Source organism: Plasmodium falciparum (genome assembly GCF_000002765.6).
Source record: "Plasmodium falciparum 3D7 genome assembly, chromosome: 6".
Classification (NCBI taxonomy): domain Eukaryota; phylum Apicomplexa; class Aconoidasida; order Haemosporida; family Plasmodiidae; genus Plasmodium; species Plasmodium falciparum.
In genome coordinates, this window is record NC_004327.3 from 1334513 (window position 1) to 1349044 (window position 14532).

At 19.8% G+C, this 14532-nt stretch overlaps 4 protein-coding genes and 1 pseudogene across 4 annotated transcripts, besides 1 other annotated feature; 3 read left to right on the forward strand and 2 right to left on the reverse strand.

Moving 5' to 3' along the window:
* Window positions 1–1633: 1633 nt before the first annotated feature.
* PF3D7_0632000 (rifin) lies at window positions 1634–2961 on the forward strand (the record flags this gene model as incomplete). The annotated part of the gene is made up of 2 exons (XM_961207.1): window positions 1634–1687; window positions 1903–2961. 2 exons carry the CDS (start codon window positions 1634–1636, stop codon window positions 2959–2961), a joined length of 1113 nt encoding a protein of 370 aa, XP_966300.1.
* Window positions 2962–3705: 744 nt separating this feature from the next.
* On the reverse strand, window positions 3706–4905 carry PF3D7_0632100 (rifin; the record flags this gene model as incomplete). Its single annotated transcript, XM_961208.1, has 2 exons — window positions 3706–4623; window positions 4852–4905. The coding sequence occupies 2 exons, from the start codon at window positions 4903–4905 to the stop codon at window positions 3706–3708; spliced, it is 972 nt and encodes a 323-aa protein (XP_966301.1).
* A 1889-nt stretch (window positions 4906–6794) lies between these two features.
* PF3D7_0632200 (rifin) lies at window positions 6795–8083 on the reverse strand (the record flags this gene model as incomplete). Its single annotated transcript, XM_961209.1, has 2 exons — window positions 6795–7874; window positions 8030–8083. The coding sequence occupies 2 exons, from the start codon at window positions 8081–8083 to the stop codon at window positions 6795–6797; spliced, it is 1134 nt and encodes a 377-aa protein (XP_966302.1).
* Window positions 8084–10939: 2856 nt separating this feature from the next.
* Window positions 10940–11143, forward strand: PF3D7_0632250 (annotated as a pseudogene).
* Window positions 10940–11143: a sequence feature (Plasmodium exported protein, unknown function, fragment, pseudogene).
* Window positions 11144–12828: 1685 nt separating this feature from the next.
* On the forward strand, window positions 12829–14059 carry PF3D7_0632300 (rifin; the record flags this gene model as incomplete). The annotated part of the gene is made up of 2 exons (XM_961210.1): window positions 12829–12897; window positions 13049–14059. 2 exons carry the CDS (start codon window positions 12829–12831, stop codon window positions 14057–14059), a joined length of 1080 nt encoding a protein of 359 aa, XP_966303.1.
* Window positions 14060–14532: the final 473 nt, after the last annotated feature.

A 14532-nucleotide genomic window follows, 5' to 3' on the forward strand; every position in this document is an offset into this window, starting at 1 on the left:
AAGATGTTTTCTTTTGTTTTTTTGTTAAATATTATATCTTATAAAATTAATGTTTATTTTATTGTTGTTTTAACTTAAATTAAACAAAAATATGACAATAATTTCATAATATGAAAAATAAAGTAAATTTAACATTGTATATAAAAATATATATTCTATAAATATATATGTTATCATATTTTCAAATATCAATGATAATATAAATTACAGAATTTTCTGATTTCATAAACAAATGGATGTTAATACAATATTATTATGTTAATCAAATTCATAATGAGTAAAATAGATATTACATGTTTGTTTTTAATTATTATAAATTTTTTATATAACATATATATTTAAAAATACATAAATATATTCTTCAAACATCATCGTTAAGAGCCAGAATTATAACATTTTCCCGGAATATATTGAATTCATATAATATATATAATTACTTTTCATTTATATTAAAAGTTAAAATATATTAATTTAAATTTGAAAAAAAAAAACACATTTTTAAAAAATTTTAAAGAGTTCATATTTTTCATAGAAAAACATAATCCAAAAAAATAATTCATATTACATTCTTTACATTAAAATATCACACAATAGAAAATTAAAATAATGTATGTATAATAAATATAATAATAGTATATTATAAGAATCTTACTATCTGTAAGTTATAAATATAATATACTTGTATAACATATAAAAATACATAAAACTATAAAAACATAGTATTTTATTATATATATAATTTTTCATTTGTATAACTGCTTTGTTTTTGTTTTTTGTTGTTTTTTAATATTAAATATAAATATTTTTATATCATAATAATATAATTTAGTACTTTAATAATAAATAAATATTTAAAATGCTTTTAAATATATTTCTACAAAATAAAAATAATAATAATATTAAACTTAGTAACAACGTAGATAAATTAGAGAGATCGTATAACATACAACAAATTTTACAACAAAATCAAATAACAAAAAATAGAAGATACATAATTAATTTATTAGCATATATATATACTATTAGTTTAAAAAGATTGTATATAATTTATTATGATCCAGAATATTTGTTGTTAATTGTTTTTATAATGCAATATTACAAACATATATGTTTGAATAAGTATTTCACATATATTTCATATATATGTTTTAAAATGGTATTATATATATATATCATATGCAACTTCTAAAATTATGCTTTTACACATTTGTAAATAATTTACAACACAAGAATACGTTGTATTGTTACTATAGCATAAAGTGTTAGGCAAAATTATTAAAAGAAAAAAACAATTACCATTATAATTTATTGTGTTGATATAAAATTAAATTTCATTAAAAATTAAAGAAAAAATTATAAAAAATATAAAATGTTTTGATAAATTTTTTTATATTAATTTTTTTACATTTTTTTTTTTTTTTGTAATAAATAAAAGTGCAAATATGGTTCCACTATAAAAAAAAATATATATATATTAACATCATGGGAAAATAATTGTTAATTATATAAAATAAATTATAATAATATTTTAGATTAAACATATTGAAATAATTTATTAAATAAAATAAAACATTTTATGTGATTTTTTTAGTTATAATTTTTATCATAAAATAATATAGGTATCACAATAAAAATGAAAATCCATGATATTAATATATTATTGTTTGCGCTTCCATTAAATATATTGGTAATACCATGTTACATATGTATTAAATAAAAATTGATATAATTATAATATAATATAATATAATATATATATATTACGATACCATTTATATAATTATTAAATCTTTATATCCATATAACTTATATATAGCAAAAATATACATATTTATTACAAATATATATGTAAAATCATAAATTACAACTAAACATTACATATATATTTCATCATTTTTATAGGTAGGTTCCCCCCAAAAAAATCCATCCATCATAACATGTCATACACCAACCAATAGATCATTATGCGAATGTGACCTATATATGCCAGATTATGATAATTATCCACAAATGAAAAAAGTAATACAACAATTTGAGGATCGTACATCACAAAGGTTTCACGAATACGACGATCGTATGGTCGAAAAACGAAAGCAATATAAAGATAAATGTGACAAAGAAATTCAAAAAATTATTTTAAAAGATAAATTAGAAAAACAAATGGCAGAACAGTTAACCACATTACAAACTGATATACAAAGTGACGCTCTTCCCACATGTATTTGCGAAAGGTCGATAGCAGATAAAGTGGAAAAAAATTGTATGAAATGTACACAAAATTTGGGAGGTATTGTTGCACCCTCTTCAGGAGTATTAGCAGGAATTGCTGAAGGTGCGCTATATGCGTGGAAACCTACGGCACTTAAGGTTGCTATTGACAAAGCTATAGCTGCGGGTGCTGCTATGGGTAAAGCCGCTGGTGATGCTGCAGGTGCGACTGAAGTAATTAAGTTAATGAAAACAACATTTTATATAAACGAATTAAATGGTAAGTTATTGGAATCGGTTTTTACTGCACAGAATTATACTAATTTTCCAAACCTTCCTCATGTTATTTATAAGCAATATAAGACGACCTGTGATTTGTTCGCCATTAACACTAGTAGTGATCCTATATGTAAAATTTCTAAGACATTTAATTTTATTGCAGAGTCTGGTCAAGCACCAGTTTCAGAGGAGGCTGTTATAGAAGCAAAGGTAACCGAAATTTTTACAAAAGCTACAGACGTTGCTGCTACTGAAACCACAAATGTTACTACTACACAAACAACAATACTTGAAACAGCAAAGAAAGGCGCTATAGAAACTACTTGTATGGGTTACCATACTACTATTATTGTTTCTATTATTGCAATATTAGTTATAGTTTTGGTTATGGTGATAATATATTTAATTTTGCGATATAGACGAAAAAAAAAAATGAAGAAAAAACTGCATTATATAAAATTACTAAAAGAATAAAAATATGGATTCATGATATTAAATTTAATTTAATGTTATGTATATTTTAGATTTAAGGTACCAGTATATTACGATAATTAAATTTTTATAAATTTATATTTTTTTTTCTTACAATTATATTTTGTTTATTGTTATGTCGTTATTAAATTATTTAATTTAGATTTCTTTATTTTTTTTTAGTGAAATGAATGTAAATTATATATTTTTTTTAATCAAGAATCTACATTAATATATATATTTATTTATTATAAACTATTTAAGAACACCCCGTGATATATATATTTTAAATTATTTATATAATATAATATAATATATAATGGAATATATCATATAATATAATTTATTTTTAATAGACATAAAAAGAAAAGTAAAATGGTAATTGATATTATTTTTGTTTTTTTTTATTTCAAAATATTATATATTAAACAAATTATTGTAATTATAATTTATAATTATAGAGTACATATTTTTAATATATATATAATTAAAGTATTTAATAAAAATTAAAAATTACTGTACGTATTAGAGAATAAATAATCTTAAAAACTAATAATAAATAAAAAAAAAAAAAATAAAAAATAACTTTTTAAATAAATAATGAATAAATAGGATCCTTACAAATTAATATATATATATGAAATACATAAAAACTATTGTTTTAAATAGTAATAAAAAGTATGGTATATGAAACTGTATTGTATGAATACACTAAACGGCTCGTTAAGATTATCAATCAAAATATAACTATTCTTTTAATAATTTTATATATTGGAGTTTTTTCTTTATTTTTTGTTTTCTTCTATAACGTAAAATTAAATAAATAATTAGAACTATTGCTACTATAATCATTATTGCAATACTGGAGGCAACAAAAGGATTAGTTAAAAATGTTGTTGGAGTTGTTGCCGTAGCCCATGTATCATTTGCAGTGTCTACACCTTGATTTACAGCATATGCTATTCTTGCGGGTAAATTTTGTTCGAATGATCTTTCAATTCCACCACATAAAATTTTATCTCCCATATCAGGACATTTGCATGCATTATTAATTGCCTCCTGAAGAGGAATAACGAGATTCATAGGTTTACCATAAATTGATGGAGTAACAAATTGTGAAATTTTTGCACCAAATAACTGAGACATACCACCAATTCTATTTAATACATCAATAGTTTCTGAAATGAAAGTTTTCATAGTAGCTGATTGTGCTGCAGCATATACGGCAATTCCACCTATCAAACTTAATTCAGGTACCGCCGTACCCAATATTCTTCCGCATTTCACACATGTTTTTTCCACCTTATCTGCTACTGATTTTTCGCAAATACATGTGAGTATGTCATTGGTGTCTATCTTTGTTTCCAATGCTGAAAACCTTTCTGTTAATTCCTTTTCGATTTTGTCTTTTAAAATAATTTGTTGAATTTCTTTGTCACATTGTTCTTTACATTGGTTTTTTTTAACTTGCATACGTTCATTGTATTCTTCAAAACGTTGTGCGGTACGATCATTAAATTCTTTTATCACATCTTTCATTTCTTGGTCGTTTTCATAATTAGATTGTGCGTACAATTTAGATTCGCATAATGATCTATGTGATTTTATTGTTTTTGTATTTGATGTATGATATGTGCTGTTGTTATGATTCCTTTGATTATTTACCTATTATAAAATAATAGATATAGGTATATATTATAATTTGTTGTTTATTATTTTATATATTTTTAATAAATATGTATATTTTGGCTACATATATAAGTTACATGGATATAAAGATTTAATAATTATATATATATATATATATATATATATATATATATGGTATCATAATAAATATATATATTATAATTATATCTATGAATATATTACTCATTTATCACATAATGTTACCAATATATTTAATGGAAGCGCAAACAATAATATATTAATATAATGGATTTTCATTTCTTTCTATTGTTATATTTATAATAATTATAATTAAAATTATAAAAAAAATAATTGATATATAGTACCTTATTTTATTTTGTAAATAAATTAAATATGTTTAACCTAAAATATAATTATAATTTATTTAATATAATTGATTGACTGCCATTATAAAAATATATATTTTTTTTATAGTGGAACCATATACGCACTTTTATTTATTACAAAAAAAAAAAAAAAAAAAAAAAAATGTAAAACAATTAATATTAAAAAAAATTATCAAAACATTTTACATTTTTTATAATTTTTTTTTTTAATTTTTAATGAAATTTAATTTTATGTAACAATAAATTATAATGGTAATTTTTTTTATTTTTTTCATATTTTTTAATAACACGTTACATAGTAATAATACAGCGTATTTTTGTGTTGTAAATTATTTACAAATGTGTAAAACCATACTTTTGGAAATTGTATATAACATATATATATAATAACATTTTAAAACATACATATGAAATATATATGATATAGTTATTCTAATATATATGTTCGTTATATTGAATTTATAAAAAAAAATTAACAACAAACATTGTTTGTCATAATAAATGATATAAAATCTTTCTAAAATAATGATATATATATATATATATATATATTAATAAATCAATTTCGATATAATATGTTATTTGTTTTGTTCTAAAATTTGTTGTATGTTATAAAATTCCCTCTAATTTATCTATATTATTACTAAGTTTAATATTATTATTTTTATAAAAATATTACAAATAATTTAAAACGTTCATTTATCATTGAAGTATTAAATTATATAATTATCGCAAAAAATATTAATATTTATTATTATTAAAAAAAAAAACAATTAACAAAATAAGAAATTATACATACTATTACATAATACATTTTATTGTATTATGTTATTCAAATATATTATATTCATAAGGTGTATTATTATATATAATTCTTAAAATAGTAGTTATACTATTTCACAACTTATCATACATTAATTTTATTATATGTTGTAACAAAATAATTAACTACCATATATTTTAATAAATATATTATTATACATTAAACAAATAACACGATGTTATACATTTTACGAAAAAACAAGGAATGATTTATTTTTAATTTATACATAATTTATAACTATGAAAAAAAAAAAAAACACATTTCTTAATATTTTTTAAAATAAAGTTATTTCCTATAATGATGATGATAGTAAGTTTGAGTACCAATAAAAAAAAAATAAAAACAAATGCAAAATTAATAACTTGAATAAAATGAAAAAGCAAGAACGAACCCAAAACGAAGAAAATAGAAAACATTAAAATACTGTTATATTATCCATGAACCTTATATGTATATATATTTTTCTTTATTTTAGAAAAATATTTTTTTAACATTATGTTTAATAAATATCCGATAAATGAATTTCATAAATAAATAGATACAGTGATTCTATTAAAATACAATTTTGAAATTCTTGATGGATATTCACGAACAATTATATATCATAATATTATATATTTTATATTTGTGTTATTATGTATTCCTTTATATAACAACTGATATAAAAAATTTAATAAATATATGTCATATTATATTCTTAAAAAATTATATAATTATATATAATGTTTAAATTAAATTAACAAATACATTATTTATTAAAGTAAAAAGGTTTTTAAAAATATGGATAATAATTAATAAATAATAAGTACAATAACTAATAAAAATATAGGATGGCAACAAAATAAATTATATATATAAATGTAATAAATATAAGAAAAATATAATTATTAAAAATCATAATAAAAAATATTTTATATTATACTAATTGTAATGCATACATAAATGTAATCATCAAGAATAACATAACGTAATCATATCTATTCTTCTAATAATTTTATATATTGGAGTTTTTTCTTCATTTTTTTTTTTCGTCGATAACGTAAAATCAAATATATTATCACCATAATTAAAACTATAATCACTATTGCAATGATGGAGGCAATAATAGCAGTCTGGTTACTCATATATATAGTATTTATCACATCTGTCTCTTCAGTTATGATTTTAGAAGATATTGTAGTTCTCACGTTAGCAGCTTTGGCTTCAGCAGCTTGTTCAGCTCCTGCAACAACTTTTTTTACCGTGTCTGGTATAGCGCTAGCTGGTGGAGGACCATATTCAACAGGACTTCCTAGACGTATACGCATACCAAAAGTATAATCAAATTGTTTGCACATAGCCTGAGTACTACTTGTACCGGTCGACAAATTACAAGTTGCCCTATATTTTGCAACAATAATTTTAGCAATCTCTTCGGCATTAGTATAATGTATCTTAGTACCAATGGATTCAAATAAATCAGGACATAAACCATGCACATTCAATGCTTTTAATCCTTCAATAACTGTTTTAACACCCATAGCTTCACCTGCGGCATTAGCGGCAGCCGCAATCTTAACAGAATTTGCATTTAGAGCTGCTGTAATAGCAACCTTAAGTGCCCCAGGTTTCCACACATAGATACCCAATCCTCCTAATAAACCAACACTTGGTGCAATACCACCACCAAACACACCTACACATCTCAAACATCCTTTTTCCACTTTGTCCGCCATCGACATTTCGCAAATACATGTTGGAATGTCGTCACTTTGTATATCCGTGTGTAACGCAGAAAACTTTTCGTTTAATTCTTTTTCAATTTTATCTTTTAAAATAATTTTTTGGATTTCTTTATCACATTGTTCTTTACATTTTTGGCGTGTATTTTGCACCCTTTCGTCATATTCGTGAAATCTTTGTTGTGTCTGTTTATTGAAATTATCCATCACTTCTTTCATTTGTGGGTCACTATAATAGTTGACAGGTGCATACAATTCACATTCGCTTAATGACCTTGTGGTTGGTATTTTTTGTGTATGACGTGCTGTGGTGTGTGGTTTTTGGTGGGTATTTACCTATAAAAAATGGTGACATATATATGTAATGTTTATTTGTAGTTTATGATTTTATATATTTGTAATTAATATGTATATTTAAACTATATATATAAGTCATATAGATATAATAATTATATTTATGAATATTTTATTTATTTATCACATAATGTTACCAATATATTTAATTTTAGAGGAAACAATAATATATTAGTATAATGGATTTTCATTTTTTATTGTGATACGTATATTATTTTATGATAAAAACTATAACTAAAAAAATCACATAAAATATTTTCTTTTGTGTTATAAATACATCAAATATGTTTAACATAAAACATTATTATAATACATTTAATAACATAATATACAATTATTTTCCCATTATATAAATATATAATTTTTTTTTTTTTTTATAATGGAACCATATTTGCCTTTTTATTTAAAACCTTAAAAAAAAAAAAAAAAATTAAAAATATAATATATCAAAATATATTACATTTTTTATAATTTTGAATTTTAATTTTTAATAAAATTTAATTTTATATCATACGATAAATTACAATTAAAAAGGTTTTTTTAATATTTTTCAAAAATACGTTACGATTTAGTAAGAACTTCTATTTTTTTGTTGTAAAATATATACATATGTGTAAATTAATGGCTGTTGAACGTGTATACCACATATAATTTACAATTTGGAAAAACCTATTAGTGAAATTGATATTGCAACATGTATGTTAACTATATTGCTGTCATATAAAAATCATTGCATATCATAATATTTGTTATTAAACGTAAAAAAAACAATATATATTTTTTAATAATAATAATTAAACCAAATATATTTTAACAAAGTATTTATGTTCTTTTTTTTTTCTTTTGTTCTAAAATTTATTGTATGTTATACTTTTCTCTCTAATGTATCTAAAATTATGTAAATATAAATAAATGTATAAATATATATTTTTAAAATAATATTCTATGAAAAAAATATATTTATATTTATTATTAAAAAGAAATTTTATAAAAAAAAATGTATTAACAAAATAAAATACTATTGTATAGTTTTGTGTAGTATTGCACGTTATATATATATTCTATTGATAATATAGAAATTATTGCACCATTTTGATAATATATGTGTTATATTAAAAATTAAAATGGTAGATATACTATTTTAGAATTTATTCATATAATAATTGTAGCATTATTAGTTGTAACAATATAGCTATATAAATTTAAATAAAAAAATTATATTAATTATTATTATTATATATATTGAAAAGAAATATACTACTTTATATAAAATAATAATAAATACAATATAAAAATATATTTTCTCTTATGTTCAATTATTAATATTATATATATATAAAGTTTGCAAATTCTTTCTAAAATCGTTGGAAGTTCCTATAATAATAATAGTATGTATAATTAAAAAAAAAAAAAATATATATGAATATATGATATAAAAAATATATTATAAATAATGATAAAAAAAAAATATTGGTTCATATGAGATAAGATCTTTCTTTAACATTATATGTAATAAAAAAAAAATCCTTATATTTTGTAAATGAATAATTGTGTTAACACATCGTAATTTCAATTTTATTTATATATAGTATGGAATAATTACATATATATTATTAAATATTAATATAATAATATATTTTATTATTAGATATAGTTCTATAACAATTATTAATAAGTAAATACATATATCTATATTCTGTAAATTCTAATTTATAGTATTTATTTTTATAATAATAATAATAATAATAATAATAATAAATATTAATATATATATATAGAATTTTTCGTCCAATTAATATATACATTTATGTCAATTTTACATATATATAATAATCATGGTAATGACAAATATTTAAGTATATAAAAATTCCATATTATTCGAATGATAAATGGTGACATATATTTAGAGTGAACTTATTTTAAAATCTAATCATTTATAGTTTTACCTTTTAATGTCTTTTCATAAATTATAGATTATATGTATATTTTATTAAAAAACAAAATAACCATTTTAACGAAACGTAAATATACTTATAACTGTCTCTTATCTATCGAATAATAATTTTACTAAAATATAAAGAAACATGTATAACAATAAAACAGATTTTACAACTGCATTGAAAAGGTTTATATAGTGATGCATGGATTGTTAACATGGTGGTAGCACCATTCATATTATAAATGTTTATTGATATGATATAGTTAATTATTAATCTATATATATGTATAGTAACAAGTATCAAATAATAAGACAATAAAATATTATAATTGGCTTATTTTATATATCTAAATGAAAATTCGTTTGCAAATTTTATATGAAGGTAAAACTGTCATAATAAAACGATGATAATTATTATGATAATGATTATTATAATTATAGCAATTATGTTACCTTATAATTCATAATATACAACTACTTATTAAGAATACGTCAATTTTATAAAACGTGAATAAATAAAACAGGAAGGTATAAATAATACTAACCATAAAAGATATAAATGGATTTTTCTAAAATATTTTTTGTTATATTTTTTTATGATTTTATCTTAATATATATATATATATATATATATAATAACGCACATATATATATATGTATTATGTAAATAAAAATTATATAAAATATGTAAAACGAAATACATCGCATAATAATAGTTATTTAGTTGTGATGGTTATTAGATACACTTTAATTTTTATTTAAAATATAACTTATTTCTATGAAATAATATATAATAATCATATTAATATTTGTAGTATCCATTTTTGTAAATAACACATATGTATATTAACTATATATTTTGTATTATATTTAAATACGTAAATTATTATATATATACATATAGGACATTCATTTTGATTTTTATAATAATTATTTTGTTTTTTTTCAGAGTATAATCATATATGATAAAAGTGAAAAAAAGGATGAAGGAATTTATCATATTATATAGAAGATTATTTACTTACATATAAATATCAATGTTATCATAATTTTCGGGGGTAAAAAATCTATATGTTGAAATACTAAATAATCTACATTGTATACATCAATGCATAATATTGGAGTGACACTATTATCTACAGATATTGAACATACACTTAATTTTTATAAATTAGTTAAAGATGGAAAATCAATTGATTAAATGAAAAATTGTATTTATGCTTTTATAAAGTATTATGATACATTACAAAATGATTTATTTAATGAACATAAGACAATATTTACAGAAAGGATAAAAAATACACAAAGGTAAATTAAATTTATATGAGTGTCAATTATATAGTTATATGGGAAAACACATTTATGTATAGTATTACACTATTTTATAAAAACTTAATATAACGTATATTCATTAAATGCATTATATTAGTTCGTATATAAAGCAATAACTAATAACACAAATATAAAATATATTATAACATATAATTATTCGTGAGTATTCTTAAACAATTTCAAAATTAAATTTTAATAGTATTAATGTATCTATTAATTTATGAAATTCATCCATCAGTTAATTATTACACATATTGCTAAAAAGTGTTTTAAAAAAAAAAAAAAAAAAAATATATATATATACGTATAAGATTCATACTATTGTAGCAATATTTTAATGTTTTCTATTTTCGTTGTTCTTTTTTTGTTCTTGCTTACTTATTTTGTTCTAGTTATTAATTTTTTTTTTTTTTTTTTGTACTAATACGTACTATCATCATCATTATAGTTAACAATTTTATTTTTAGAAATATTAAGAATTTTTTTTTTTATAGTTATAAATTATGTATAAATTAAAAATAAATAACTCGGTTTTTTTTTTTTTTTGGTAATATGCATAACATTGTGTTACTTATTTAATATATAATAATAATATAATTATTAAAATATATAGTAATTAATAATTTTGTTGCAACATGTAATAATACAATTAATGTATGATAAATTGTAATATACTATGATTATTTTAAGAAATATATATATATATAATAATTATAAATAGAATATATTTGTATAAGATAAAACAATACATAAAACAATACAATATATTGTGTAATAGTATATATAATTTCTCATTTCATTAATTGTTTTTTTTTTTTTTTTTTTTTTTTTTTTTTTTAATTTTCTTTTCTAATAATAATAAATATTAAAAATATATTTTTTTGTGATAATTATATAATTAAATAATTTAATAATTAATATTTTTTTAAAATAAGTTCAAATATTTTTATAAAAATAATAATATTAACCTTTGCAACTACGTAGATAAATTAGAGAGAAAGTTATAACATGCAACAATTTTTAGAAGAACAAAAAAAAATAATAACAAAACCTAAAAGAAATACAATTACTATTAGTTTGAAAAATATTTATTTCTTTTATTATGATACAAAATGTTTATTCTATAATTGTTTTATAAAATTGAAATAATGCCAATTTTATGTTGTAATATATATTCATATATGTTGTAATAAGTTCCTATATACTTATTGTATACCTTTAAAAATTAATTCTGTACACATTTTTATTTTATTTACATCGAAAAACTATTTATTTGTAACTATAGTTTTATTTATTATATACATATATTAAAATAAAATTAATATTATAATTTATCGTATGATATAAAATTAGGTTTTGTTAGAAATTAAGATGGGAATTTATAAAAAATATGGAAATATTTTACTATATTATTTATTTTTTTCTTCCTATTTATTATTTTTTTATTTTTTTTTTCTGTTCTGAATAAATGGGAAAAATATGGTTGCAGTAAAAAAATATATTTTTATATAATGGGAAAATAATTGTGTATTATAGCAGAAGCCTATAATAATATTTCAGATTAAAAATATGTAATTCTTATATAGAACAATAAAATATATTATTATATATGAATCTTTTTAGTTATAATTTTAATCATAAAATAATAGTAGTATCACAATAAATATGAAACTGCACTACACTAAATTATTATTATTTTTCTTTACATTAAATATATTGTTAACATCATATCATGTATGAATGAAATATTTATAAATATATATATATATATAGTATTTTATAATTTATGGTAAATAAACAATATACATATTCATTACAAATTTATAAAATAGTAAACAACAATTAATTATAACATACATATATATATATATTACCTTCTTTATAGGCACATAATAAAAATAAACCATCCATCACATCACATCATACACCAAGATATACATCACGAGTGTTAAGCGAATGTGACACAGAATCGTCAATTTATGATAATGATGAGGAAATCAATTCAGTGAAGGAAATTTTCGAACGACAAGCCTCACAAAGATTACGAGAATATGACGAAAGGTTGCAAGAAAAACGACAAAAACGCAAAGAACAACGTGACAAAAATATACAAAAAATTATTCATAAAGATAAAATGGAGAAAAACGTAGCAGAAAAAATAGAAAAAGGTTGTCTTATGTGTGGGTGTGGGCTAGGAAGTGTTGCAGGAAGTATTGGATTATTTGGTGAGGTTGCTATAAATATCTGGAAACCTGTGGCATTTGATGCCGCTATTACAGCAGCTCTAAATGCAAATGCTGTTAAGATTGCGGAGGCCGCTAATTCTGCAGGTATTCAAGCAGGTAAGGAATTTGTTATTGCAGGATTAGAAAAATTGGGTGTATCAATACTAGATAATCAGTCATTGGTATCCTATTTTACTACAACACCTTATAATACTGCCTCAGTCATTACTACAGCTCTTTATAAACAACATTATAAGATATGTGTATATGATCCTTCAAGGAACCTGTTCTCCCCTTTCGGTGACGTTAACCGTCATATTGGTATTTGCAATTCGGTGTTGAAACAAACTGAAGCTGTATCACAATCAAGAAAATATATTTCACATATAGAGGGTATAGAAAAAACTGTACAAACTATGGTGTCATACGCCGAAGTATCAGCTAAAGCCGCTGCTAAGACTGCTGAAGCTGCTAATAAATTAGCTATTGAAGAAGCACAAGAAAAAGTTATGGAAGCTACAATTTACAATTGGTACACCACAATTGGTTACACCATCCTTGCCATATTAATTATAGTTTTAATTATGATAATAATTTATTTGATTTTACGTTATCGACGAAAAAAAAAAATGAAGAAAAAAGCCCAATACACAAAATTATTAAATGAATAAATATATGGTTTCATGATATTAAATTCAAAATAATGTTTTGTGAATTTTAGATTTTTCAATACATGGATATTATGATAATTAAATTTTTATAACTCTATATAATTTTTTTTTTATTTCCCTATAAATTTTTTTTTGTTTATACTTATGTTGTTATTAAATTATTTAATTTATTTTTACTTATTTTTTTTTTAGTGAAATGAGTGTTATATATATATATGTATATATATATTTTTTATAAAGATTTTATATAAATATATATTGTTTGTATATATACATATATATTTATTTATTGTACACTCTTTAAGAATACATTGTAACATATATATTTTAAATTTCTAATATAAAATAATATATAATGGAATATATTATAGAATAAATATATAATTAGTTTTATATTGATATATAATTTAAAATCTGAATATATTAACATAATATAAATCAATATAAATAAATATAAAAATTAATAATATTCA